Source organism: Xiphophorus hellerii, chromosome 7 (genome assembly GCF_003331165.1).
Source record: "Xiphophorus hellerii strain 12219 chromosome 7, Xiphophorus_hellerii-4.1, whole genome shotgun sequence".
NCBI classification, from domain to species: Eukaryota; Metazoa; Chordata; class Actinopteri; order Cyprinodontiformes; family Poeciliidae; genus Xiphophorus; species Xiphophorus hellerii.
In genome coordinates this window covers 22,200,271-22,227,202 of record NC_045678.1, presented here as the reverse complement: position 1 = coordinate 22,227,202, position 26,932 = coordinate 22,200,271, and the positions used below count along the sequence as shown (strand labels likewise).

Below are 26,932 nucleotides of genomic sequence, written 5' to 3'. Positions count from 1 at the left end.
AACATGACAATACATGTCATGAACATGAAAGAGTCTTCATAAATATTTATGACTGTGGTCATGAAGTGTCATTTAGTAAATAACAAACTTTTAATGGAAAGTTGACATGTTTAATGTCAACTTTCTAACACAAGTTTGACACAACTTTTCTCAAATGTGTCATTATTTACCAAAAAGTGCAAAGTTGACACTTTTAATGTAACTTTTAATGCAGCTAAAGAAAAACCATTTACCAGATATTAGTTACACAAACAGATCTATTGATCATAGCACATTTTTTCCCCTCAATTATAAGACAAACCTATCTAAAGTGACCTTGAAAAACTAAAAAGTGGGTAGTCGTGGAATTGTTTTAATCAGTTTTCTCAAGCATTTCTCAAGATTTTGCACTTTGACATCACCTTCAGGCTCTGAAATTGAACCCTAAGAGTGAAAGACCAGCAGAGCAGAATGAATGGAAAAAATCAGTGTGTTGTATCTCAGGGTGTGGGCCCTGCTACCTTCACCTTGAAAAATGTCTCCTGCCACCCATTTGAACAGATAGGGGAGGAGGGAAATGAATAAGCGAAGGTGGGAAATCTGTGGATGATGAGTACAGTAATCATGTCGGACACTGCTGTCTGCCATTTTGCCCGGCTAATCTTCTCACTGCCTCTAACCTGCCATGCATATTTGCGGGATGAATGTGTGAATGTGTGTGTGTAATCCACAAGAAAGGTCAGTGCTCATCTCTGAAGCATCCTTCAACCTTTAAAGGTTGGGTCCTTTGTCCTGGTGGAAATGACACTTCATTCAAGCTGTCGTAAGAGGAGAGGCTGAGACAAAGACTGATATTGAGGGCTTCAGTTTGACAGAAGAAGCAATTTTGTCAGTGCAAATGCTTGCTGCTACAAAGGCTACTATTAATGAAAATTGACCTTAAGGGCTGATGGGGTAACTAAAACTACTAACCTGTGTCAGATATAAAAGCATGTCAAGAAAAATTCTATTATTTTTGCAATTCTTAGGACATGAATATAATGGCAACATATGATAATAATTTAAACATGTTTTTAATGTTTTTCAAAGCCAGGAAAGTAGTTGTCACCTTAGACGAACACAAAGGAAACATCAGAATAGGAAAATATGCATGCACAAACACATCTGCAGGACTTTTAGGTGGTCCTCTGTGGTCTTAGGCTGGAATGTCCATATTTGGCTCTACTGAGAATGTGAACGGTTGAAGAATGTACCGTGCAGGGAACGCTAAAGGTTTGACCACTGAAGCCTGACTGCGTTTAATCAGCACTTGCAAACTGATACACACATACGTGTCCGCCCCCAGCCGAACATTTATCACACACAAATAACCTACTCCTCTCTCACAGATTGTACACATGCAGACACACCCCACCGCGTTTTGTTCCGTCTGACATCAACCGACACAGATGAAGCTAAAATGTCACCACTTGGCTCCTCGTGGTTCGCTCAAGTACTCCACATATGAGTGCAGAGACCTTTTACTTCATCTCTATCAACTGTGGCAGCAGGCAGGATCATGGATGCATGGAGTCAGAATCTATAGATCATCTTAGAAAGACCGGTTAAGATCTGGGAAATCACAGATGTTTGAAAGGGCAATATCTTAACTAACATACTGTGTGACATTAGAAAAGGGAGTGTGTCTTAACCCTCCTGTTATGTTGCAGGTCAAATTGACCCGTTTTAAAGTTTTTTGTTTTTTTTCCAAGATTCTCTCACCGCCAAGAAAGCGCAGATAAATTTCCCGTCTGATGCACATTAAATATATTTCAAATCAGATTAAAGTTTTCAAAGCAAGTTATCAAGCTGTCATCTTTGAGATTATGTCAGACTTTTTTGTCATCCTTTTATTAGCTGATAAAATGCTTGTTACAGCAGGCATATTTACTAACAGTGACTCTTACCCAAAACTGCTTTTTTAGTGTGCATGGGCGTGTACACTATTGCATACAGCGTATTTATGGACCTGAAAGTCTGAGAAAATCAGTTGTGTAAAAGTGGCTTGTAAAAGCTTTTCTTTTCTTTTGTCAACATTTTCTCACACCCACAAAGTGTTTGAATTTTATGTGACACACAAACACAAAGCACTGGACAGTTGTGAAGTGAAAGGAAAATAAATTACATTTCTCTTTATTTTTTAGTAAACAAAAATCTGACAAATATGATGTGCCTTTGCATTCTACCCCTGTTAGTCCAATGTAACAGAACCAGTAGTTCTAACGTGGTTTGATGTCTCTTAATTAGTAAGCTGAGTCTAAACTCAGCTGCAAAATACTTGAGAATGAGAGGGGAGGTAAACAAAAACCTAGAGTTGTGACAACAAATAAGCCATCAATGAAATGAACACATTTGCAATTGCAGAGATTTTTTTTCAGTACAAGTCAAGTCTAAAGTGTTAGAGCCAAATCCAAATCAATGCTTAAGTTATTGAAACATAAATAAATGCATGTACAACTTCTGAATGAACCAAAGATGATGTGATTTTATTTTGATATTTTCAGCTGGATGTTTCCCTGCAATGACAGATGCATATTTTCACAGTAAAACATCAGCTGAATCGCAGACACCGGTCTCCTTTCTCTAATCATTACATGAGGTAAATCTCTTACTAAGACTTGAAGCTCAGACCAGGAGTTTAAGTCAAGTCTCAAGTCTGTAAAGGACAAGTCTAAATCAAGCCTGAATTTGAGTGACCTTATTTGGATTTACAAAGAAAAGCATACTTGGCCAAGTCCTAAAATACTTCAGTGAAACAATTAACATTGACATTGACCGTTTTTAATATATTGATATTGGTCCAATAAGTAAAACAGGGCAGAAGTGAACAGTCAATGTTTATTTAACATCTAAAAGTAAAATAATTGGTTTTACGGTTCTGTGGCCAATCTATAGATTTGAGTATTTAATGATTACAGAAGTATATTTAAGTTTTTCTGTATTTATTTTGTTACTGTTTTAACATGTCACTTGTTGATTTACACAAGTGACATAAAACATTATGTTAAACATTGTAAATGTTATTTTACTTTTTTACCCCCACCATATATTTTACGTTCAGTCCCACTTTAGTGAGCTTCCATCTGGCTTTAATAGTCACAGCTTTGTACCCTCTAAATTGCAAAAAGACCAGTGGAAGCCTGTATGTGTTATAATTGTTGCAGCATTTTACCTGAAAAAAAAAAAAAAAAAGATTTTGCTTTTGAAATGAAAAGCTTGTTAAACACTGACATCTGTAATGGAGACAGCCATTTTAAGAGACATTTAGGTGGTGACACAATGACTTTTCACGACTCTGCAAGGTCTCTTTTCACAGTGAGTCCATAATGATTCTGACAACTATACGCATTATTATACATGCCTGTAGGGTGTGTTTAGATTAACTGAGACACTTGATAGCAGCAGCCCCTAGAAGAGCCTAAGGTTACAGCTTCGGGCACAACCAAGTATTGTACCATGTATTTTACAACATATTGTAGTTCATAATAAAATTATCACGTCTTAAATGCATTGTTGCTTATGAATATGACACTAATTTATACTAAAAATGACACACAATCATTTTAGTCCAGAATTGTTATTTGGATGATATTCAGTTGTCTTTGTGTGCTGGCGCTTCCTCTGAGAGAAGCGATCACAGAGATCCACACTAGCTAAAAACGACAAACATCATTATTCAATGAAACAGTCGTGATTAGAGGTGGATTTTCTGACAATAATTTACGGTGTATTAAAGCATAGCAGACAAATAATAACAGTAATCAAATCAGTATTAGTAAGGAAGATTGAAAGCAGCAGAAAGACAAAGAAGCCTTTTGATTCTCAAATTTCAGCATACAAAGAGAACAAAACCAGGATGAAGAGTTTCTTGAGTTGAGTCATTTGGTTTGAGTAGAAATGATGAAGTGTATGTCCTGGCTAACAGATGCAAATCTCATCAAAGTTAAAAAAAAATCTGTCAGGAGAGTAAATTCGGAATGATTTCCAAAGATATTCCACTGACCACATCTGACAGGCCAAATCTTTTTCAAATAAAAGGACATTTGCAAGGTAAAAATGTTTTTTTTCATTGTCAAACAGTTATTTTATGTGAAATGAATAAAATTAATGTCAGCATTAATATATCAATAAAGTTGCCAAAAAGAAAACCTTACACAAAGTACCTGGTTTTCAGCATGAGCAAAAAGACAGACATTTGTTTTACTCCTTGCTCAGAACACGTCAACTTTTTCCTTCGTCTATCCAGCTTGCCTCCTCTCATTTATCACAAATGACAAACTAACTCCCATGTTCTGCTCCGACATTTCTCCTTCCCTGGCTCTTACATTACATGTGTATCCAAACATTCATTTTGTGACAAGCGAGACGTTTCCTACTGTTTTCATTCTCCTGTCCCTGTCTGTCGCAGAGCGTGAAGAGCCCAGTCCCAACAGAAAAGGTGCAACACTGTCAGATGCTAATGTTGTGATGGACATACTCTAGTGGCCGATCCCTGAGAATGTAGAAATGTGGCAAGAAACATTGAGGTTTTTGTGTGTTTTACACAGTGAACCAATGTAGCTATCACCTGTTTCAGACGGAAACATGCATCTTGAAGCACAAATGAGTTATATCAGCAACAGCAAAGTTATGAACGATAAATGAACACAACAAATGATTTCTGAAACATGTTTAGGCTTACTGGACTTTTTTCCCCCTTTCTCAAAAGTATTTTAAAGGGGCGGCATTATGTATTTTCCAGACACATTGTGATATTTCATAACACAATAAAGTAACAATGTTATCTTCAGTTGTAAAAATGCTATATATATATATACAGTATATATATATCACAGTGCTCCTCTATGATGCTGTTTACAGTGGTTCTTAGTGGCAATGGACTGAAGGAGTCCATATAATGAGCTCAGCAGACTCATAGTTTGCTAATTGCTGCTGCCGCTAGTCTGGAGGATCAGAGTGGAGAAGACTGTGCTCTTTGAGGAAGGAATTCAACTGAGGACTGCAGATCCAAGGAGGAGCTTTGTGGAAATAGGCAGTGTTTCCACAGGAGATTCAAGAATTCCTCAAACATGCATGAAGGAATCAAAACAACACTCCAGGTATGTTTTTGAAGGGGGGTATTTTACACAATACCCTCCTTCTACCTTATTAAAGCTGAACCACAGACTGGTCATGTGGAGCTTCCCTGCATACATTGAGATGTCCCCATGGGAAATAATTTTAAAAGCACAAACCTAACTTTTTCCAAAGTTTCTGGAAGAAAATCTAGAAAACCTAGGTAATGTATTAATTTATTCGTGGGGCGGGGGAAATTATGTTAAGAAATACTTGCTGAAACTTAATCACCAATGCCACAAGTTTTGGAAACCCTGCTGATAATTATTTTCACAGCTCTATTGCATAAAGGGCAGCACTTAGTCTTCTGGCATATTTCACAAGGCTGAAGCATGGAGAGGGATGGATTGATTTTTCCTTCTTCTATTATTTCTCATATTTTCTCAAATCCAGAGGTCCTCTTATGCTTACTTCCCCTTGGCGCACCTTATAGATTTTCAGTAGTATTTTGTTCTGGGAACTGAGGAAGTAGGTTGATTTTGTGTCTGGTCAGCCATTTTTGTGTGTCGAGTTGTTGAGCATCACAGATCCTCCAACATGTTTAACAATTGGCATGAAGAGTTTTTACACATATTCATCCTGTAATACACTAGATCTTAATGTAGTGTTTGTTGCTGAAAAGTGACATGTTCAGTTAATGTCACACTCAAGTTTAGCCATCTTCCCAAGTGTAAAATTGCAATGGTAAGACAAAACAATTTTTCTTCCTGCTATTACCCCAAGCAACTGTTTGTGAAAAGTATTGCATGGTTGTGATGGAGACTTGGTGACCCCAACAGTGAACGTTAAAGATTTTGTTTTACCTTCTTCACCACCAGCCTCACTGTGTGTGGTGGCAAGATAAATGTGGGTCCTTGTCCTTTCTAGCAACCAGCAGCTAAGTGAAATATGCCTCTGTAATGCTGTATTTTTACCCCAGGGAAACAGAAAGCTTTGCATTACTAATAAGTTCCTAGTATACATTAAAATAATGTTTCTGTTACATTTGTTTTAAAAGGATTTGAGTGGTTATGGGTCCCAATAATTATACCACTGGGAATTTAGTTAAAAACAAGTCGTTTCATTAGAGTTTATGTTTTTCCCACATCAAATAAACAGACACACATTAAAGGTTGGATTTCTCTAAATTTGTCTGTGTGCAGTTATGGAGCTATTTCTTGCAAGTGTTTTTAAACAACTATAACTAAACTAAATGAGTGCCAATACAACTGTCTATGTCCATGAATTGATGATACATTTAAAGAATCTACTGAAGATATACATGCAATGACACACCACACATACACACGTAAACCTATAAATTACCTACTGTAAAGATGTTCAGTCAGCTAGCAGGGCCTCTCAAACAAACAAACGCCCCATGCATTCAGACCTCCATCAGTCTCCTGGCATCATTCTGTTTCTATGCATTGGTGTATATTTGTGTGCAGGCGTGTGTGTGTGTGTATGCGTCAGCCTCAGAGTTAAGTTGAATTCCTGAGCCTGTGGTTACCAACAGCTTTGAAGTCCCAGCAGCACCAGGGCCCCGGGGTGACAGGCTTTACCCGCTGCCCCCAGCCTGCATTGGAAGGCCCACAAAAGAGAAAAGCAAACAGGCAATAATACCCAGAATGAACAAACCTTTTCTGGGTCCCTGGCTACAGCTTCCTTTGCTATTCCATGCCAAAAACACATTCACACACACTCAGAAGCACTCACAAAATCCACTGATGTGAGCCACTTTATGTGTGCAAACACAGATGAAGAAGAACCTAGTAAATTAAATGGGGTTGACATACATTGTATCAGAAAACATATGATACATTAATCTCATATTTTGTATGGCAGTGGTGGCTCAATTTACTGTATTTGCTTTAAGAACATATTAAATTATTGAAAAGTTTTCTTGTTTGGTGTGCACTGCACTGCTGAATTTGAAAATAGTATATAATCATACGCTATGTTTTGGTTATTGTAACTTCTTTCCTTTAGAACACATAATTCTTCTGCTGCTTTACGGAGAGAGTAAATATGATTACTGTTATGTTCTCAGCATGACAGCCCTAGCTCCACTTTTATTTTATTTCCACAGTAAGGATGCACTTATAGAAAAAGTTAGGGCTGATGTTAATAATTTACAGCCAGTATCAACATAATCCTTTTTGTATTGCAAACAATGGAAAATGAACAAAAAAAATATGTTATAAAAAGTACCAACATAGATCTGTAAGCTATTTTAGCCACATTTAAAGAACTGCAAACTAAGTTTGTCACAACACAAAAATTTCAAATGATACTAAGAAAAAATTATGCTCAATATGATTTTCAATGCAGTAAGAATTTTTTTAAGACATATGATTCTTTATATTTTATGAGTAAAAAATATAATTACAGTCTACCATTTGACTGTGTTAATTAAACATATTAGTGTCCTAAGGCTCTACAACTACACTTAGGAGTGATATAGTACCATTAATTTGTATCACAGTAGAACAAAGCATTGTGTGATTTGAATGGAACATGGTTCTGAAGTTCACACAAGGGAAGTGCGTCTTAGACAGACAGAACACCGTCATAGGAATATCTGTAAAGCCTATACATAAACACATAGTCTTCTTTTTAGCATTGATTATATCCAAATTTCAGTTATTTTGAAAATCCCCAGAAAACTCAATTTTAGAAAAGTGCATTACTTGCTTCACATAAAAAAGTTAAATTTTTAAAAAGAAACTCAAATGCTTAATTTAAGGGAAAAATAATGAAGGAGCAAAATAAATCTTCCCTTATTGCTGCAAGGCAACAGCTCCACAAACTGCACCATATATACAAAGATATTCTGTATATCTTTGTATATATCTTACAAGTCTAACAAATCCTGTTAGTTTAAGGGCAAAGTTGATCCAGGACACACTACACAATATTGGTCAGTGCCATCGAGTGATTTCCTTTTTGTCTTTAGGCCAATGGAAGCTTTATATTGATCAACACTGATTTTAGGCCAATCAATTGGTGCTTCCTGACAAGTTCAAACCACTACGACCATGAAATAAAAGCATTATCAAAATATATGCTTAGACATCATTTTTAAATGGCCATTTGTTTACTTGCTTTCAGCTTTGGGCTTGTAGAATCATGACTTTAATCTCCTTCATTTAACTTTATACATTATGGAGATTTAATTTTTCTACTTTTCTGTCACATTATAGTCAAATCAATCAAAATGACAAATAGAATGGCATGTAGGGAAATACAATAAGTAAATAAATTAAATCTGTTACATAGCTTAGAATGACAGGAAGAGAAGGTTATTTTTGATCTTAATGTGTTCAAAAGTTAATGTAAAATAGGTTTCTTTAGAACATAAACTAATGAAAAATTTACAGCAGCTCATGTGATTATTGATTTGTACAGACTAATGATGCAACCATGTTAACCATCCCAACATATTTATGAAACAATTCTTCTTAAGGGTCCAAGCATGAAATTTTTTCAGAATCAGGACAGCATCTCTTATTCACATTCAAGGATGTTTAAACAAATCGCGAATCGTTCTTTTTCTGTGACAAACTTTAAGCTTTGAAACAGTTTTTGGTTGCTGATCTAACCCAATAGCCCAGTTGTTTCCAAACCAGGAGGCTTTACAGTGTAACTACATCGCCAGGTAACCTATCCAACTTTAGATACAGTACAATGATTCCTTATGTGATCATAAAAGTGACTTTTAATCTATGAAACATCTGACCAATGCTCTAAGTCTATAGAAAACTTCTCCAGAGTGAGTTGCTACAGATGTCTTTGAAAATGGAATACACTGTAAAACCATTTCTGTAAAATTTACAGAAGCTTTTTGGCAGCTGGAGGCCAGGAAGTACTGTAGGTAATTTTGTACATTAGTATTACTGTATGTAAGATTGATTAAAGGATGTTGTATTTTAATGTAGATGTTTGCACATAGTTTCCGAGGGGCAAATGGCTCACGTTTTCCATTCATCCATTTTCTATACCAATCTAATCCTGTTCAGGGTCACAGGAGGTTCTGAAGCCTTCCAGCGGTCAACGTGAGAATAGTGGAGCCCACCCTGGACAGATCACCAGTCTATTATGGCAAGAGGGCCCGGGTGTAGATTTGAATCTGGCAAATATACTGTTAACAATCTGGTTCAAGACCTTTCCTATGAGAACACTCAATTCAGGGCTTGTCCTTCTTTTCCCGCCTCTGTTCTTCTTTTCAGGTCCAAGAGGGCTAAATGCCAGGGAGCACACAGCCAAAGAGTTGCAGCAGCAAAAGCCTCCACTCTAAGCTAAACTGACAAGAGAAGAGGAGAGGAGACTTAAGCAACAGAACACCAGTGTTAGAACAAAGCTCTGTACTGTATCCTTGGTTCACCCAAACAAGTACGCACAGGAAAGATTGAATTGATCTGACTGCCTGGATTCGGTTTAGAAATTTGTAGCGGAAGTGTAGGATACTCAACCGTAAAGAGTGAAGGTGCCCTTTAACAGGGAATTTCCAGTAGGAACAGGACTATGTAGTGCCTGTTTTTCGCCCATTGTGAGTGTACGCCGATACAGACAATGCAATGAAAAGGGTAACAGCTCACACATATAAATATACAGTATGCAAACACATGCTTGGGTATAGATCCACAGTAACTGAGTATTTTTCTTCAGTCCTGGACAAGAGGAAGACACTGCGCTTGCTGCAACTCATGGGGGACAGACAGCACCACTGCTGTGCGTGTGTGTGGATTTCAAAGGGGTTTGTGAGTGTGTGTGGAACTGACGTGTTTTTGTGAGAGCCGGTGGTTATATAATGGCCAACAAAAACAAACAGAGTCCTTCCAAGGGGACAAGAGGAGAGCCAGCAGCTCCATGTATTCACAACACTCAATCTCAACAGTCTGGCAGACAAATATACAAAAAAATGCAGTTCAAAGACCAATGTGTTTGATGAAAATCATGAGGAAAGAGTCAGCACAAATGTGGGAGCTCTGCAGTGACGCATCATTTTAATTTATTAATTCAAGTAAAAAACACAGCGTATTATAATGATGATATTTTCATATTTTATCCATTATTGGGGCCTGCCCATAGCAATGCATAAGGAGAGCAGTACTGACTTGCGAAGCAAGTCAGTACTGCCTCCATGCATTGCATGGCAGGCACCTATTATTCTACACCCAATAGAATGTCTCTTTATTTATATCTTTATTTATTTTTCTTCCATCACCGTTAATGCGGCTCGTACCGCTGCGTGCACCCCCACAAAAGTGGTATCAAAACGTGCGGCTCGGTGCCGAGAAGGGAGCTATTATTTTTATAAGGAATCGGACTTACGATGGCGACGTAAAAAGCGTCAAACGAGCCAAATTTCCAACTGCCGAAACGCAGAGCCTAACTGACACCAACTGCCGCTTTTTTAGAGTGAGAAATGAAGAGAATTTTTGACCACAAAATAATTTTGAAATCGCCCTCATGCCCACAAATATCGCCCAATTGGTATCAAACTCGGTCATGACATTGATACGCCTGCCTGCTCCGGTAAAATGTTTTCGAAATTTCTCTAGGGCTTACGGTTTTCTGTCAAGGTGCTTCAGAGCGAAATCATGCGCCAGGATAACTGACGCTCTCCCAGATTCACTTCCATGTATTTCTGAAAAATTTCTGAGCTCTGCATACACCATTTTTGTCTCATCACTGCAATTACTGTGAGTGAGCTACAAATATGAATCGCGGAACTATGGGAGATGACAAATAGCCCTCTCATATGCTTCAAACGGTTTTCCAATACGTCTCTCGGTTCCTGAACGGCAAGGAGTTGTTCAGGCTGCTTTTTCCATATAAACCAATGGGGTGTCTCACAAAGATAGAAATCTTTTTCCACCTCTCTGTGTCACACACACATGACAGTTAGCAGAGGATTGATAACCATAGCAATGGAACACAGGAGGGGATTGGCTGCTGGTTAGGACTACAAATACGCATCACTGTAGTTCTAATCAACACTCAGTTAAAACAGAGGGCTGAGCTGCCATTTAGAGCTATTGGCTGTTTTGGCCAGTAAATAACGGATTTAACCCAAACACTGTTAGACATTTTAATTAGTGTGATCATTTAATATGAAGCTTATGTATTTTTTCAAAATAAAAGCCTCAATATCCCCCTCAGGTTAATGCACCGTCGTAGCCGGTGCAATAATATTAGCATGCATTATATTTTTCTCTCAGGTTAGGGAACTGCCTTGCTGCGCAAGGCAGTTCATTAGCATTAGCCTTTCTATTAGCTATTTTCTTACTTATTAGCCATGTTTAATATACTGAGTGGAGTAAGTCAATTACAGACAACATTCTAATGATATGCCACTGCTTCAACCAGTTAGAATTCTGTCTCTCCCTCTCTGTCTCACTCACATGACAGCTGAACTGCTCTTTAAAACTACAATGACTGAAGGTTAGAACTACAACATGGCGGACACTGAGTGCCTACAAAAGAGGTCTGAGCTGAATGTCAGAACTACAACATGGTGGAACTGTCAGTTACTACAGAGGAGGACTGAGCTGGCCTTTAGAACTACTTGTGTTTTGGGCATTATATAACTGATTTTACCCAACCATTGTTACACATGGGATTAGTGTGGCAATTTAAAATTAAGCTTAATAAAAATTTCAAAATAAAAGCCTTGAATAGTTTTACATCATGTAGTTGCTCTTTTTGGCTTTATTTGACTTTTTCATCCAAAGCACTGTTACACATGATATTAGTTTAGCTCTTTGAAATGAAGCATACTGAAAATTTCAAAATAAAAGCCTTGAATATTTTTACATCAGATAATTGCTCTTTTTGGCTTTATGTGACTTTTTTATCCAAAGCACTGTTACACATGGGATTAGTGTGGCAATTTAAAATTAAGCTCAACAAAAATTTCAAAATAAAAGCCTTGACAATTTCTACATCAGATAATTGCTCTTTTGAGCTTTATATAACTGATTTAACCCAGCAATTGTTACACATGGGAATAGTTTGGCACTTTGAAATGAAACTTAACAAAAATTTCAAAATAAAAGCCTTGAGAAATTTTACATTACGTAATTGCTCTTGAGCATTATATAACTGATTTAACCCAATGACTATTAGACATGGGATTAGTTTGGACCTTTGAAATTAAGCTTAACAAAAATTTCAAAATAAAAGCCTCTACATTCCCCTGAGGTTAGTGCACCGCCGCAGGCGGTGCAATAATATTATTCTGCATTATCTTTTTCTCTCAGCTAGCATTTTAGCTTTAATAAGCTATTAGCTATTTATTTTACTTTTTAGCCATGTTTAGTCTACTGAATGGAGTAAGTACATTATAGACAACATCCTAGTGATGTCCCACATGCTACTGACAGCAATCACGCTAACATTAGCATTTTTGCTAATTTTAGCTGATACACTTAGTTTATCATACTGAATGGTGCAAGTCCATGTTAGTAAACATTCTTGTGAATCTCCACATGCTATTGATTACATTGCAGCTTTCTTTAGCATTGATGCTAATTGCTAGCATCAGAACGCTGGGTCCAAACCGACGGGCACACTTTGGCAGGCCCCGGTTAAATTTCTTCAGGAATTTTCTAGTTGTTAAATGTACTATACTTTAGATCTCTAAAAAGGAACAGTGAGTACAGTAATAAAGAAATCTTTATTGAACCATAAAATAAAGATTGAATTATATAAATTTGATTACTTCAGACTCAAGAGCAAACTTTTTTTGAAACATCTGTGAGAAAGAGAGCAAAAATCTATCTGTGTGCTCTCACCAGGTTCTACGTAGAGGCAGCCACAATGTCATTACAGAAAATCATTTAATTCATTGCGTGAGCGCACAATATTGCTGAACAGAGCTTTGGTTATTATTAAAAGCAAAAATAAATCAGCTCAGGCCCAGCCTAAGTATATGATTGGTCAAGTTGATGGAGGCTCGCGTGACAGCCTCAGTGGAAGATGTATAATGCGAGTTCAAAATATCTGCTTGAGAGCGAAGCAATTCTGTGCACAAGGGCAGCCGCTAAATCACTTAAGCCGGAGAGTGAAGAGTGATATAAAACATTTGACGTGATATGGACCAAGTGCTTTGAACTCGGCAGCCAAGACCATCAGGCAGTGGGATGAGAAGAACATGTGGGACGAAAGAGAAGGAGCAATCACCAGACATTTTTGTTTGATTTTGGACAGCTAGAAACTCACACAAAAAAAAATTCAAAATAAAATCTGAGTATTTATTGATTATTTGTGTTTGTATTTATGTTTTATGGATGATATATAGTTAAAATGTGAACCAGAAAACTATAAATTTACATTAATATTAATAACAGATTAGAATGTTTATTTATTTATAGTTATGTGTTACTTTTGAAGGAAAAAAGGATATATAAAAAAATACTTTGTATATGTAATATTTAATTTAATTTAATTAATTATTTTTTAATTAGCTTTCCTTTTTTATTGCTGAGAGGAAAAAAAAATTAATTTGAACATTTCAAATCTTTTACAGTTTAGTCAGAAGGATGAATTGTAATTTATGACTGAATGAATTTAAAGGAAGTTATTGGTAAAGTGCCTCAAGATGACATTTATTATGAATTAACACCATATAAATATAGTGTTAATTGCATTGAATTGAATACTAATTATATTATTCAATTTCCCAGATAAAAGTCTTGTTGAAATTAAAATATCTTTTTCAAGACTGATCTAGGCTGGGTTGATGTAATAAATCACGTCTAGGTCATATTGATATATTGTTTAAGTCTAAAAGGACTTAGAAAAGTAGGAACAATATTGAAAGCGAGAAACTGACAAAACAAGACGTTTGTGTATAAAGCTAGATTCTTCACTTCAAATAAATGAATGAACAATTTCAGGAAAGTGATTCATATGAGCTTGAAGTAGATTCTATAGTGTGTCTTTGTGCAAAGATTTTTTTCTGCAGTACAATGAATATTGTGGAGCTGGCTAGTTTCAGGGCTTTGTTTCTTGATAAATCCAGTAAGAATGTAAACCTGGATCTCCTCTCACCGTACAGCAGAACAGCTGCTTGCTCATGCAACACATAGACACACACACCGACACACCCAATCCTCTGAACACACACCGTTTTCACAAACAGGCCGCCGTTAGCTGTTTTAGGATCAAATTAAGGTTGCAGGAATTTCACACTGATGGTAGATACGAGTAGGTTCACCTGCTCCATTTTGTTGTATTGACAGATGAAAGATGGACTTAGCGAGATTAGATCTGGCTTCACATTTGTGTGGAAAAGCTGAAGGCTTCTTGCAAGATATACAGTAATCCAGACGAGTGACACCACTATACATGTTGGACGTTTCTGATTACTCTGCATCAGCGCTGAATTTCTACATGATGAATAAATCAATTGACACCAGCTGCTCTGATAAGGATCATATAACTAAAATATGTTCACATAAATACTCATTGAATCGTTTCAGTAATGCATTCAGTCTTCCACAAAAAAATTTAAAATAAAAAAATAAAAAAGTACATGTACTCTCATATATCTGCAGCTTGGATTTGTACTCTCACGGCCTCACCCAGGCAGAGTGTGTGTTTTCTTTCAACGGCGCCACTGAAAAAACAGTCTGACATTTAACCAGCAACTCTGACCTTGCACACAAGCAAACAAACATGGACACAAAATTACAGCCCAACAACGCAATGATTGTCTATTAGTGGTGTGTACTCAAATAATTAAGTTAAACATACTTTAGAGTCTCTGGAAATAAAAACAAATATTCTCACACTCCCACAATCCCACTAATAAAATATTTTACTGAAATAGAAGAAACTACATTAAAATATTAATGAAAACAAAAATAAAGTTTATTTTAATAATTTCACCACTCTTTAGTAAATCTTTCTCCTCTCTTCTTTCATTTGAAAATAGACAGTGGTGTGAGAAAGTATTTAACTCTTTCCATATTTTTTCCATCAATGCTTCTTTGTTTCCAGTTTATAGAAAAAAAAATCAAAGGCACTCTGTGTAAGTACAAAAACAGTTTTTAAATTATGATTTTGTTTAATCTAGGGGAACATTTTATTCAAACCAGCATGGCATTTTGTGAAAATATGAATGCACCATAAACCTGAAAGATATGCATTTGAATAAATTTGGGACATTTTTGAAGAACCAAAAAAAATCTCGGAGTAATTTTGGAAGGTCAATCTGTAAAGATTTTTCACCTGTTCATGTTTTTGCCAATTGTAGATGATGTCTCACTGCATTTCTTTGGACTCCCAAAGTTTTAGAAAACACATGACGTGTGGCTTTTTAAGATCATTTAGCCTGCTTTATGTTGTCAGGGAGATTGCTTTGAGTGATTCTTTAGCACAAATAGTACTCAGATCTGGGTGTGGCTAGTAAAGTTGAACATAGGCGTCCAAGACATAAAAGTTAATTCGCAATTTAAAAATGGGGGCAAATGTTATTTTTGTGTAGGGCTTAGGTGGACAGTTTTCTTTTTCTCTTAGCAAGAAAAATGTCATTTGAAAACTTACATTTAAAGGTGCAGTTAATTTTTCACAGCTGATTTTGCGGTTTTAGCTTAGAAATGATAGACATTTTTAACAGATTTCTCAATGTAAAATCACAGTGGATTGTACAAGTACAATTAAAGGCTTTCATGTCCATTTACAATAAAATTTTAAATAGATCACAGACTAATGCGATAAAGCTTCACAACATGTGCCGGCTTGAGCATCTGTAACATGTGTATACTTGATAAACCATCCCTCACGCATCTGTTTCTATCATTTTACTCCATGTGTGCAGCCTTGTAAATATGTTTTCCTCCTCTTTATGGTGCCAGCATATATGGCGACCTAACGCCATTTGGCCATCTATCTGTTAACACAGAGGGCCTGGTGAGCGTGCGGCATGATGGGGGCCCCTGACGGCTGCTTGCAGGGGGCTGCAGGGGCCTCTTGGTGCAGCTGTCCCACTCCGTAGTAACACAAGACCTTATTAGAGTCCATTAGAGCACTCTGAAACTAATAAGAGATTGTCAAATACATCCAAACATTCACACAATTCACAGAGACGCAGGAAGTGAATGGAGGGTGACAGCGAAGTGGGAGGGGTGAGGGCTGGGGTGTGCGTGTGCGTGTGTGGTTGTGTTGATGGGAGTCCAACATATATTTCCATGACATCATTCCATTATATCTATCAAACTTGTTCTTTTGTTACATTTTTGAGAAAAGTCTGAATAACAGATAGAAAAATGCAACAAAAATATGACAGGTTATGTACTTTTTCTAGCTACTGAAATATATATTCATTCGATATATATTTTATTCCCGGTCTCTGTTTATTATATTGTTTTTTTCTGACTTTATCCAGCGATGCTGACTAAAATTAACCTTGCATCTGGGCGATGCGAAAATGCTTGTCTGGAGTCCAGAGTTCCAGAAAAAGAGCGTCCCCTGGCCCTGACAGCAGGGGCTTGACCTAGTAGACTGCCTTTGATCTTTAATTAACACCGGGCATGTCTCTGGAGAGAAAAGCACTGATGAACAAGGAACCGTTTGGGACAAGCTACAAAAGCTGAGAATGCAAAATGGAATATTCTTTGCTGTAATCCTCAGTATTGTTTCTGCTTTAAAGCCATTATAGGAAGTAGTTACTGTCTTCCCACATCTAGAAACAGACAAGTTGTAAAAAGCTCAAGATCAGTAAGATTACGTTTTCTGTCGGAGTCTCAAGTCTTTTGTAGCTTCGAACAAGTTTTCTCTCACAATTGCCCTGTTTTTAGCTCCCATCTTCCCATCAACTCTGACCAGTTTCCCTGTCCCAACTGAAAAATTCTCACAGCATAACATTGCAACTACCATTCTTCACCCCAAGGATGGTGTAATTAGAGTTCTGTGTGGTTTGTTTCACACTCTACATAGCATGTGGCGTAAATGCCAAAAAAATAGGCTCAGATCACTAAACTAGGAAAGAAATTTGAGCTATGTGGCTGTGACCTCTACAAGTTTCTTTCAGGTTTCTTGTGTATCCTCCATGGATTGTGACAAACTGCAAACAAAACTTACTTTATGGCTTTCTTTCATACATGGCTTCTTATTAGCACATTTATAAAGACCGGATTGTGATCCACATCTAATGACACATGGACATGACCAGGCTCCGTGAGAGGTGTACGGAGCCTGGTGCCGGAAGAAAAACGACGAGTGACTGAGGGTCATTGCGCGTAACGGAAACCCTGTAAATTCTAGACACTAATAGGTACCATAGCATTGCACAAAAATCAGTGAGGGACGGCATAGTCCCTGCTCGAAATTCCGTGAAAGAGGTGTACGGAGCCCCATGCCGGAAGAAAAACGGCGAGTGACTGAGGGTCATTGCGCGTAACGGAAACCCTGTAAATTCTAGACACTAACAGGTACCATAGAATTGCACAAAAATCCGTGAGGGACAGCTTAGTCCCAGCTCGAAATTCCGTGAAAGAGGTGTACGGAGCCTTGTGCCAGAAGTCCATTAAAATGCTGTCTACATCGTTTTAAACTGTGTGATTGTGAGCGTGAGTGGGAATAAAAATAGCAATAGGTATTTTGTTCCATATAACACAGTAGGAGTGTAACAGGTAAACCTTCTATGGATGCAAACTCGACTAAAAACCCACCTGTTTAGGATTGTATTTGAAACGTAATCAATTACAAATTTATTGATGGAACCTGACTTAATGACGTGTTTTGATTGTTGATTCTATGTTGCATTGTGTTTCTGGGTTTGATATGATGTAAAGCACTTTGAAATGCCTTGCTGCTGAAATGTGCTATACAGATAAAATTTGATTTGATTTTGATTTTTGACATCTGCCACAATTCCAGAGTTTAAACCATTTAAAATTGATAAATTACGTTCTCCAGCTTCACAACTACATTATAGTTTGTGTTGGTCTGTAAGAAAATTTTTCCAAGGAACTACAACAGGAACAATTTCCCTTTCAAAACATGTGTGAAGATTGTGCAAGCAGCAGAACAGTCATGATGACCAGACAATGATATACAAAGATATTTGCATCAATCTCAGTTTAACCTCCTGCCATACTTTCACCCGCACCCACAATCATCACCACAGCTATTCCATTATAATCCACTCCAGTCTATTCCCTTTGTCGGACCTGTCTGTGCAGTTCTAGCTAAAATCTTCCAAAGCTAATGATGTGTCAAAGAAAAGGTTACTACCAAATTACTGCCGGCTGCACCCGCCTGCTGACGGACCTGGATAACACATCGTCTACATATAGAGAGATACATGTGTACAGCTGGACAACCTATCCAGAGACACCTCGGGAGCCTTGGATTTGTTTGAAGGTTTCCCAAACAGAATGCATCCACAGTCAAGTATGTAATGTGCACACAAAGACCAAGTATTTCACATTAAAGCCCTTAAACTGACAGATATGAAGTGTAGAAGTCTTTACATCAATCTGTGACCTCAGAAAGGTCTTTGACTTATTTAGATCAGAGAGGTTCCACACACAGGAAGAGATGAGACATTGGACATTAAAGAATGCAAAAAAATATTTTTAAAAAGTTTCTTACTTTGGCAGGTGCTGATTCTCTCCTCGTATCCTGGGTTACAGAGACACTTCCCAATAGGCACGAGCCACTCCCCCTCTGTGCTACAGTACATTCGTGGGGGTTCCTCCTCTTTTGAGTAATTGACACACAAGCCTTTGACCTCAACCAGGGACTGGGAGTCCATGGGCACAGTGTCAGGGAAGGAGGCCAAATTCTTCACAGTTTGTGGACACTTTTTAAAGTAAACTCTGACTGAGACTAAAGCCACACAGGCACCCACGTCCTGGAATGCCAGGTAGAAACCTTTCTTGCTCAAAGGGCCCACCTCACGCACCTCAGTGTTGAGCTTGAGGATGCGATCTCCAAGGTCTGTTTGGGTAAAGCTCTCATCGGCAGCAATGGTGTCAATCTTCAGAAACTGATGCTCCCTGAAGTGGCTTCCCTGGTCATCGTCTGTCTCCAGGTAGAGGAGGTTAAAGGTCTCCTTACATGTGCCAAGGACCAGTGGGATGGAGTTGCAATCCCGCAGGGTGAACTTCAGCTCCACGTAGATCTTCTGCGCCGACTGGCGAGTGATCCAGTTGGTGCGAAGCCAGTTGTTCTGGCTGTACTCCATCACATTGCAGACCTGGAAGGTCCTGATGGGGGTGTAGTGCTCGTCCACACCACTGATCTCCTCCCACTGCAACAAACGAAAAGAGGGAGGGGTCGAAAGGAGAAGCAGAGGGAAGCAGGAAGGAATAAAAGAACAGAAATGCAGCGAATAAAGAAAGTAATGAGAAAATTAGGAAGTGAGAATGGGAGTAAAGATGGTGAAAAGAGAAGAAAATAGAGGCAAAGAGATTCATATAATGTTGAAGACAATTAGGGGTTTGGAATTAGAGGAAAAAAGAGGGAAGGAGGGGAGATAGAGAGAAAAATAGTTATCTCCACCCTGTAACCATTTAATGATGAATTATTTAGATCCAGATTCATTCTTTCTGAATACTAAACATCTAATAAACACTTAAGGGTGAAAAAAATCACACTACCAGATCTTTTGTAAATGATTCAAATTAATTAAAAGCAAACTTGCTGCCATAGCCAATTTTTCTCTATTAGGATGCTGTGAAAATATCTCTAAGATAAGCCATGAAGTGTGATGTTTCCATCTCAGTTGCTCTAAATTTGTGTGAAGCTGCATAATTAATATTAAATATTAACAAAAATCTCATAGTGGTTTTTTTTCACCCTTACACTAACATGATCTCTTTAATTTCTCTAATAGTGAGGACTTTCAAGCTGTAGTCTTTGTTATTTGCATCACAGAACTACTTCTACTTAAAAAAGAAAACGTGCTGAATCCACTAAATGAAACAAAAAGAAGCTACGAGGTATAGACAGATGTGAGTGTATACCAGGAACGTTCGTGTCTATCTTACATTTTCCCTCCACTGGGAGAAAGCAAAGAGAGGAGAGGAGAAAAAGAGAGCTGGGTCATTCCTTTTGAATTCAACACAGCGGGAAGACTCATTGATCATGCTCTTCGGCTTTGCTGTCTGGGCAAATCAACATTGAGTCACAGCAATGAGGGATGGACACCTGTAACAGTGGGCTTATAATGGTTAAGATGAGATAATGGGTGTAAATGAGCAAATGGTTTTCCTTTTTCGTTTTAGTGAAATTTTAATAGAAATTTGCCTAAATAATAAGTCCCTCTGTTGTGTTCAGATATGAAAGAGTTCATTAATTCACAAAGACTAGAACAATTATTAATACCGATGTAACTTTTTCACATTTTGGTGCATTTAAGATTGCATGCAATAGGCCAACATAAAGAGAAACTATTTTTATACATTAACAATTCAGAACTGTACTGTGCATGTGTATCTAATTCCCTCTTAATCATGATGCACAACTACATTCCAAATGCTTCTATGGCTGCATGTGTTTTGGGGGTAAAGTCTGACATTTCTGTCCATTCTTCTTAGAAAAATATTACAAGTAACTGGATTCTACCTCCATCCTACTCATTCTAGCTCAACTCTATGCCTACATTTACACAATTTCAAATCTTACTGTATACTTACTGTACACATTCCCTGAATTTAGCTTTATCAAATGTTACATCAACTCTGAGCATTCATATCCATATTGAGATTAAAATACATATGCAGGGACTCTATTTAATAATTATGTAACCTCTGAAATCTATTGGTTGGACTGCACTAAAGGTGATCAGAGTAAAGAGGGCAAAATACAAAATTACAAAACTGTCTTTGTTAAAACAACAACAAAAGAAAACATTGAAAACTTTGCACCCTTTTTCTTTGCACGTCATAGTTGAACGTTGTGTTGGTCACGTCTCATAAAATCACAGTAAAATACACTGAAGTTTTTCAGGCAAAATAAAAAAAAATTAAGGGGTATGAATTTTTTGGAAGGCACCGGAGACAAAAGTAAAAGCCTTAAAAAGTAAAAGCGGAAGTAGTAAAAGAGAGGGACATAATTAAAGGAAATCTCAGAGGGAGAGATTTCGTTTGTGTTTAGTCTCTCCCGTCATGGTTCCTTTGGCATCCCCTCATTCATCTGAGAGCAGTGAACGGTCCCTGAAGCTCTTACAATAACAGGGAAATGATGGGAGAATTCAAAGGAGTTAAATATAGAGGTGAAACTAAAGTTAACATTTCACCTGACTGTACTCACAGGTTTAAATGCTCAACTATAAATACAAGCACTAAATGATGTGATGACAAGCCAAAAAGGGTTGCTGACAGACTTTAACAGAGCAGAAACCAAAAGGAGTACCAGCTTTGTCATAGTGATTACTGACTGCTGACATTGTGTTTGATAAGAAAATCTGCTAGTGTGAACACACTGACAAATGTGCATGCTTAAATGTGTTTCTCCATTATCATTAAAGATTTTGGTGTTTGTTTGCATTTTTAGGTCAACTTATTTTGTTGAAATTTTTTGCAGAGCAGCAGGTATCCAATTTTTCCAGCAATTCACAAAAATATGTTTACTATATTAAACATATTTTTGTTTAATACCAATAGTACCAATATCTTTTTAGTACCAAAAAGATATTGGTACTAAGTGAACAATGTAGTATATACTAATACAACTGTGCTTAATTAAACTTTAAACAAGAGTCTGGACATTTAAATATTTTAATTTTTACAACTGGATTTTTAATTTATTTTAACTCTGATTTTATGTGTTGAAGTTCAATTTGTGAAGAGTTTGTTCTAGATGCATGTCACCCCTGTTTAAATATGTTGGTTCTGATTCATGAATCACTTTGTATAGCATGCAAACTTGAGTCTACATATTCACTAATACTCATAGGTATTGCACAACCTTGCTTTAAATAGGTTTTCACCAACTATGGTCATTTAATAAATCAATGTTTCAGTTGAAGGAAGTCATGGCTGTCCTATCTGGTTATTTTCATAAAAATCAAAGAGGTTCTAAGATAACTGCATGAATCAAAGCATAACTTCTTCCATAGAGTTTCAATAGACTGTTACTGAGTTTGAAATTTTACAATTTACAAACATGATCAAATTTGTTTGAAACTGCCTCCACAAGAGAGAAAGATTCACGATGAGTTACATTTGACCACTACTTTGAGGTAATTATCTTGTTCTGCTGCATTCAGAGCATCTGTTTTTCTGTTTGAAATGCTCCCTGGATTTTCTACTCTATCTTCCTCTGCATGTGTGCATTTGTAAAACATCACAACTGTGTGCCGAGTCTACAGCTTTGACCTCAAGACCACATAAAGGACTTCATTTTGACAGCATACTCTGACATTTCACTTCACTTTGCATGTCTTCATGCATCAGTCCCACATTTTAAGACAGTCTACATTTCAATATGTTGTGAAATATCCAAGCGAGTTCAGACTGATACATGTATTTTCTCCTTTAGATACGCCTATTCTGATTCACAAATGTTTGCAGAAGCCTTTAAAACTTTAAATTGCAACATCTTTATGACATAAAAAATAAATGCTATACTGTATTTTGTTTTCTAATGCTTTTCAAGGGTAAGTTGTGTTGCAGATGCATGTAGCTATATGAAGATTTCTATAAAAGTTTTCAAGCTGAATGTTCTCTAATTGTGTGAATCACTCACCAATATATTTAGAAAACTAAAGGTGGATTATTTGCTAATCAGGAAAAAGAAAGCCATCATCTTATATTTCTTCAGCGCAACTCTCCTCCTCGTTGTACTCTAATTGATATATAACAACATAGTGACCCTACACTAGTCTCTATGACCTCTGACCCTGACCCTTAATGGTCGCAGCTGAGGCACAGGTTGGTGTGATGCTGCCCTGGGTTCTCTGATCTGTGCTGTAGGTGAAACAGCAAAACGGACAGTAATGAAATGTGGTAACTTGAGCTGATCAACACATAGCTATGGCAACAGGACCTCCTCAAAAACACCTAGTCAGCACTCTAATTCACCTAGTTCAAAGATGTTAGGGTCTTTGGTAGTTAAAGGGGGGCTATATAGGGTGACAAAGCACTTAGATGTAACAGTGACTGACATATTTTGGAAGAAGTAAAATAGATCAACACCTGCCGGGAGTCTAAAACATCTTTTTTCAGAATTAACTTCATTATTGAAACATATTCCACATTGGTGCTTTCAGATCTGAGTTTAGAATGTATTTTGATTAAATTGGCCATGAACCAACATAGTGTTGGGTTTGAGGATGATCTGACGAAGGGTGTTCTTTTTATGGCTTAGGGTTAAAAAAGAGCTTGAGTCATGAATGCATTTGGCAGCTCCATCAAAGACACAGCCTTGGCTCCAATGCAAGATTGGCGCAATCATATATGATATCACTAGTTCAGAAAACATAACCTGATGTGCCAGATGGTCTGCTTCACGGAACCATCTGGAAAGTTCTTCTGGAGTTTTAACTATGCTCAGAAAAAACAAAATTGTAATTGTTAGTAAAGCAAACAATGTTGCGTGACTAAAGTATTAATTGTTGATACTGCTAGTGAGGAGTGCTCTTAAAAGCTGAAATATCTATGATAGGTCTGCACCTAAAAACGACAGCAGGGCAACTGCGAGGCTATTTCATTAGCCGAGCTTTGAGACCTTTCTGTGGATGACTCTTAATTTGGTGAGCCTAGTTAATGCTTCTAGTTTTTAAAGAAATATAAAACACATCACTAAGGGATGCTAAATTTATAGGAGCTCTCTAAAAGTTTGTGTTAAAACAGTTTTTGAAATATTAATATAAGTACTATCATTTTAAAACACGTGTTATTTTTTAAATTTATTGTATATTGACTATTTTCCAAAGGCAACACATCTCTTTACTTTAGCAATAATGATAATAAAATTACATAAAATATGGACTTTCAAAAGGCCACACTTCTAAATATTGGATTAACAGTGACTGCCTAGTCCAGATCGGCTCTTCTATTTTTGACGTGGACCACAGTTGTTTACAGTGCAGGCAATTTGTAGGAGAAAAAAGTTGATTTTTCATCTGATCTGACTAGACCATTCTTTTTCCACATGTTTGATGGGTAACCTACATGTGGCAAACTGCAATAAAAGATTTGTTGCAGCTCCTCCACACCAACTTGCCCAGGATTCTGTAATAGGTATTTGACTATTAGTATGCCTGCAGTTGTTGCACAAATACTAATGTATTGAACCAACATGTTGTTGGCTTCATATTTTTCAATGAAATTAATTTTAATTTAAGGACAGCCCTTTTGCTGTAAAGTGTTTATGAGGAGCAAGAGCTATTGTTGATCTTGCAGGCTTTACTGTTGAGATGGTCACAAATTCCTTTGCTGTAGCATTACTTTCTTTTAGTTGGTTTAAAACTCACATTATCCATTTTCACATCTAAACTGAAGTCTAGAGTTGACTCTCTCCATTTTGAATCAAGATATTGAACACAGAAGAAAGTAACCTTTCTGACTTGTGACTCAATGGAATGTGAATCCCAGAGAATCCTCTGGTATAATACACCCTTGCTATGTCCTATCAAGCAAAGCTCCTCAAATGTAAAAACACATTTCTATCCTGCACTGCATGTGTGAAAGCAGCTACCTAAACTTGTTTAAAACAAATTAATATTGGTAGCCATGAATGAAGATTTGAAATACTGCAGCAATAAGCCAAGTTCCTGGCAAAGACAGCCACGTTGTATCCCCCGTTGCTTTGAAGACTGTACTTCACTTTGTATGTACCCATTAATTCTATTCTGCATGCAGAGCCGGTGTCTGGGGTGTTGGTTTGTTGCTGAAGAATGCTTTCAAAGCATGCGAGAATGTAATCTTTAACAGTCTTTAGTGATGGGTTAAGCCCCCCGGACACTGCAAAGCAATCAGCCTGCCTCCCAGACAGATAACAGTATATCTGGATCAAACACACTCAAACACACAAACGCACAGCCATCAGTCCATTCGGTGGCTCCCGAGTGAACATCCTGGGGAGGCTAAGCTCTTAATTTGTTCTGACCAGAGCACGTTGCGTCTCCGTAGGCCAATAGTTGAAGCCTCTCTATCAGTGTGAATGAGTTTGTATCTGCGTGTATGTGTGAGGGAGGTAGAAAGGGTACTCCGCCATAGCCACACATTTGGAGAAATCATTTCTGAGCAGCGTTCTCCGAGGGGCATGCTGCTTATCAGAGCGTAGTCAGTGGATGACGTGAGTAATTACAGATGATTCACCTTGAGGACCTGATCATCAGCAATATTTATCTGTGTCTGTGTCTCTGACTTTCTCCCCTCTGAGCTTTTCCTGCTTCCTTCACAGCCTTTCATTCACCCTCCTTACTCATCTTTTTGATCTCCCTGTCACTCACTTCTTTTCCATTCTCAAAAATGAAGGTTCTCTGGTCAGATGAGACAGGCAGCATCATGCTTCGGAAGTCTTTCTCATAAAAGAAGAATGGGTTTTATTCAAATAAGATGAAAACTGAACTTTTTATCCAACATACAAAGTGCTATATAAGATGGAAAACTCACATTTGACATCTCCCTCAACACAGATATCTAGTGCGTGTCATGGCAGTGGCAAATACTTTACTACAAAAGCCCGATTTTTACCAACATTTGTCTTTCTACATCTCTGTCATTTTCTCCTCTCACTTTCCTCTGCATTTTCAACACCTCTCCATCTATTCTTTCTCCTCATCTTTTCAGCCCTTGGTTAATTCCCTGCTCATTCTGCTTGGAAAGGTTCTCCGTAGGGAATAACATCAACGGTCATTCTCATAGCACTTTTACAAATTGGATAACCACAAACTTCTTATCTAAACTAGTTCAAAGAAAAAAATCTGAAATAAAACAGACGTTTCTCTGCAAACTGCATAACCTCTGTCACACATTCCAATGGCCAGGGCTGTATCAAGTACCCGTATCAGTGCACATTTTCCTAGTTGCTCACACGCAAATAACTTAAGCCGGCACAACATCCATCTCTTCCGTCATTTAGTCGCACAGTTGCAATTGTGTAGTCTGCAATCGTCTGTAGACCAAATGGATTTTAAAGTGCATGCAGTTTTTTCTGTGATTTTTTTTTGTTTTTTTCATTGCGGTTGATCCTCATTGGAGAAGTTCAGCATACTCCGACAGTGCCAGCGCTGTATACGGCCGAAGGAAACTAGGTTTGGCAGTCCAATGGAACAAATGACGGGATTACCTTAAGCTACTGCCAAAGAGTAATTCTAACACTTAATAAAGGAAAAACAGGGAATTGTGTATGTGTGTGTGTGTGTGAGAGAGGGGGAAGGCGTGCGTGAGTCTGTGTGAGAGAGAGTAAAAGAGAAGTGGGGGTGGTGGGTGACAGGAGGCCAGCCCAGAGGCGCAGGAGTCTAACTAGTTAGACAAATAAACACTGAACAAGAGCCCACTGGAGGGCTTTGGTGGAGAAAGACAGACTCGCAGATGATAGAGGCTGCATTTTCTTTTTTATTTCACAGCTTTTTCCTATAACTTCTTTACATAAAGTGTTGTATTATTTACAAAAATGTGATATGTTTTGAATTTAGGAGGAAAAAAGGACAGTTTAAGATTTTTCAACATATGTTCGAGCTGCAGAATGAACAATATGCTATGTAAATTGTATTTTACTCTTATTCATACATTGGTTTCATAATTGTAAACCAGCACTAAAATTTTTAAGGGGTGACAATGCATGTAAAAAAATGTTTTGAACCACATAGAATTCTGAAAATCTTCAAGTAAATAAGATTGTGGTTACT

General features: G+C 37.5%; 1 protein-coding gene across 6 annotated transcripts in view; it reads right to left on the bottom strand.

Annotated features, from left to right (window-relative positions):
* The window catches only part of epha3 (eph receptor A3), a 108,921-nt gene that overhangs the window by 71,268 nt on the left and 10,721 nt on the right, over nt 1–26,932 (bottom strand). For 4 of the 6 annotated variants that reach the window (XM_032567242.1, XM_032567246.1, XM_032567241.1 and 1 more), the window contains exons 3-4: nt 20,121–20,132; nt 18,721–19,381 (exon numbers count right to left, since the gene is read on the bottom strand). In XM_032567242.1, the coding sequence (XP_032423133.1) occupies nt 18,721–19,381; nt 20,121–20,132 (673 nt within the window). The remainder of the gene's footprint in view (nt 1–18,720; nt 19,382–20,120; nt 20,133–26,932) is intronic. The other 2 variants (XM_032567244.1, XM_032567243.1) reach the window with 1 other exon arrangement.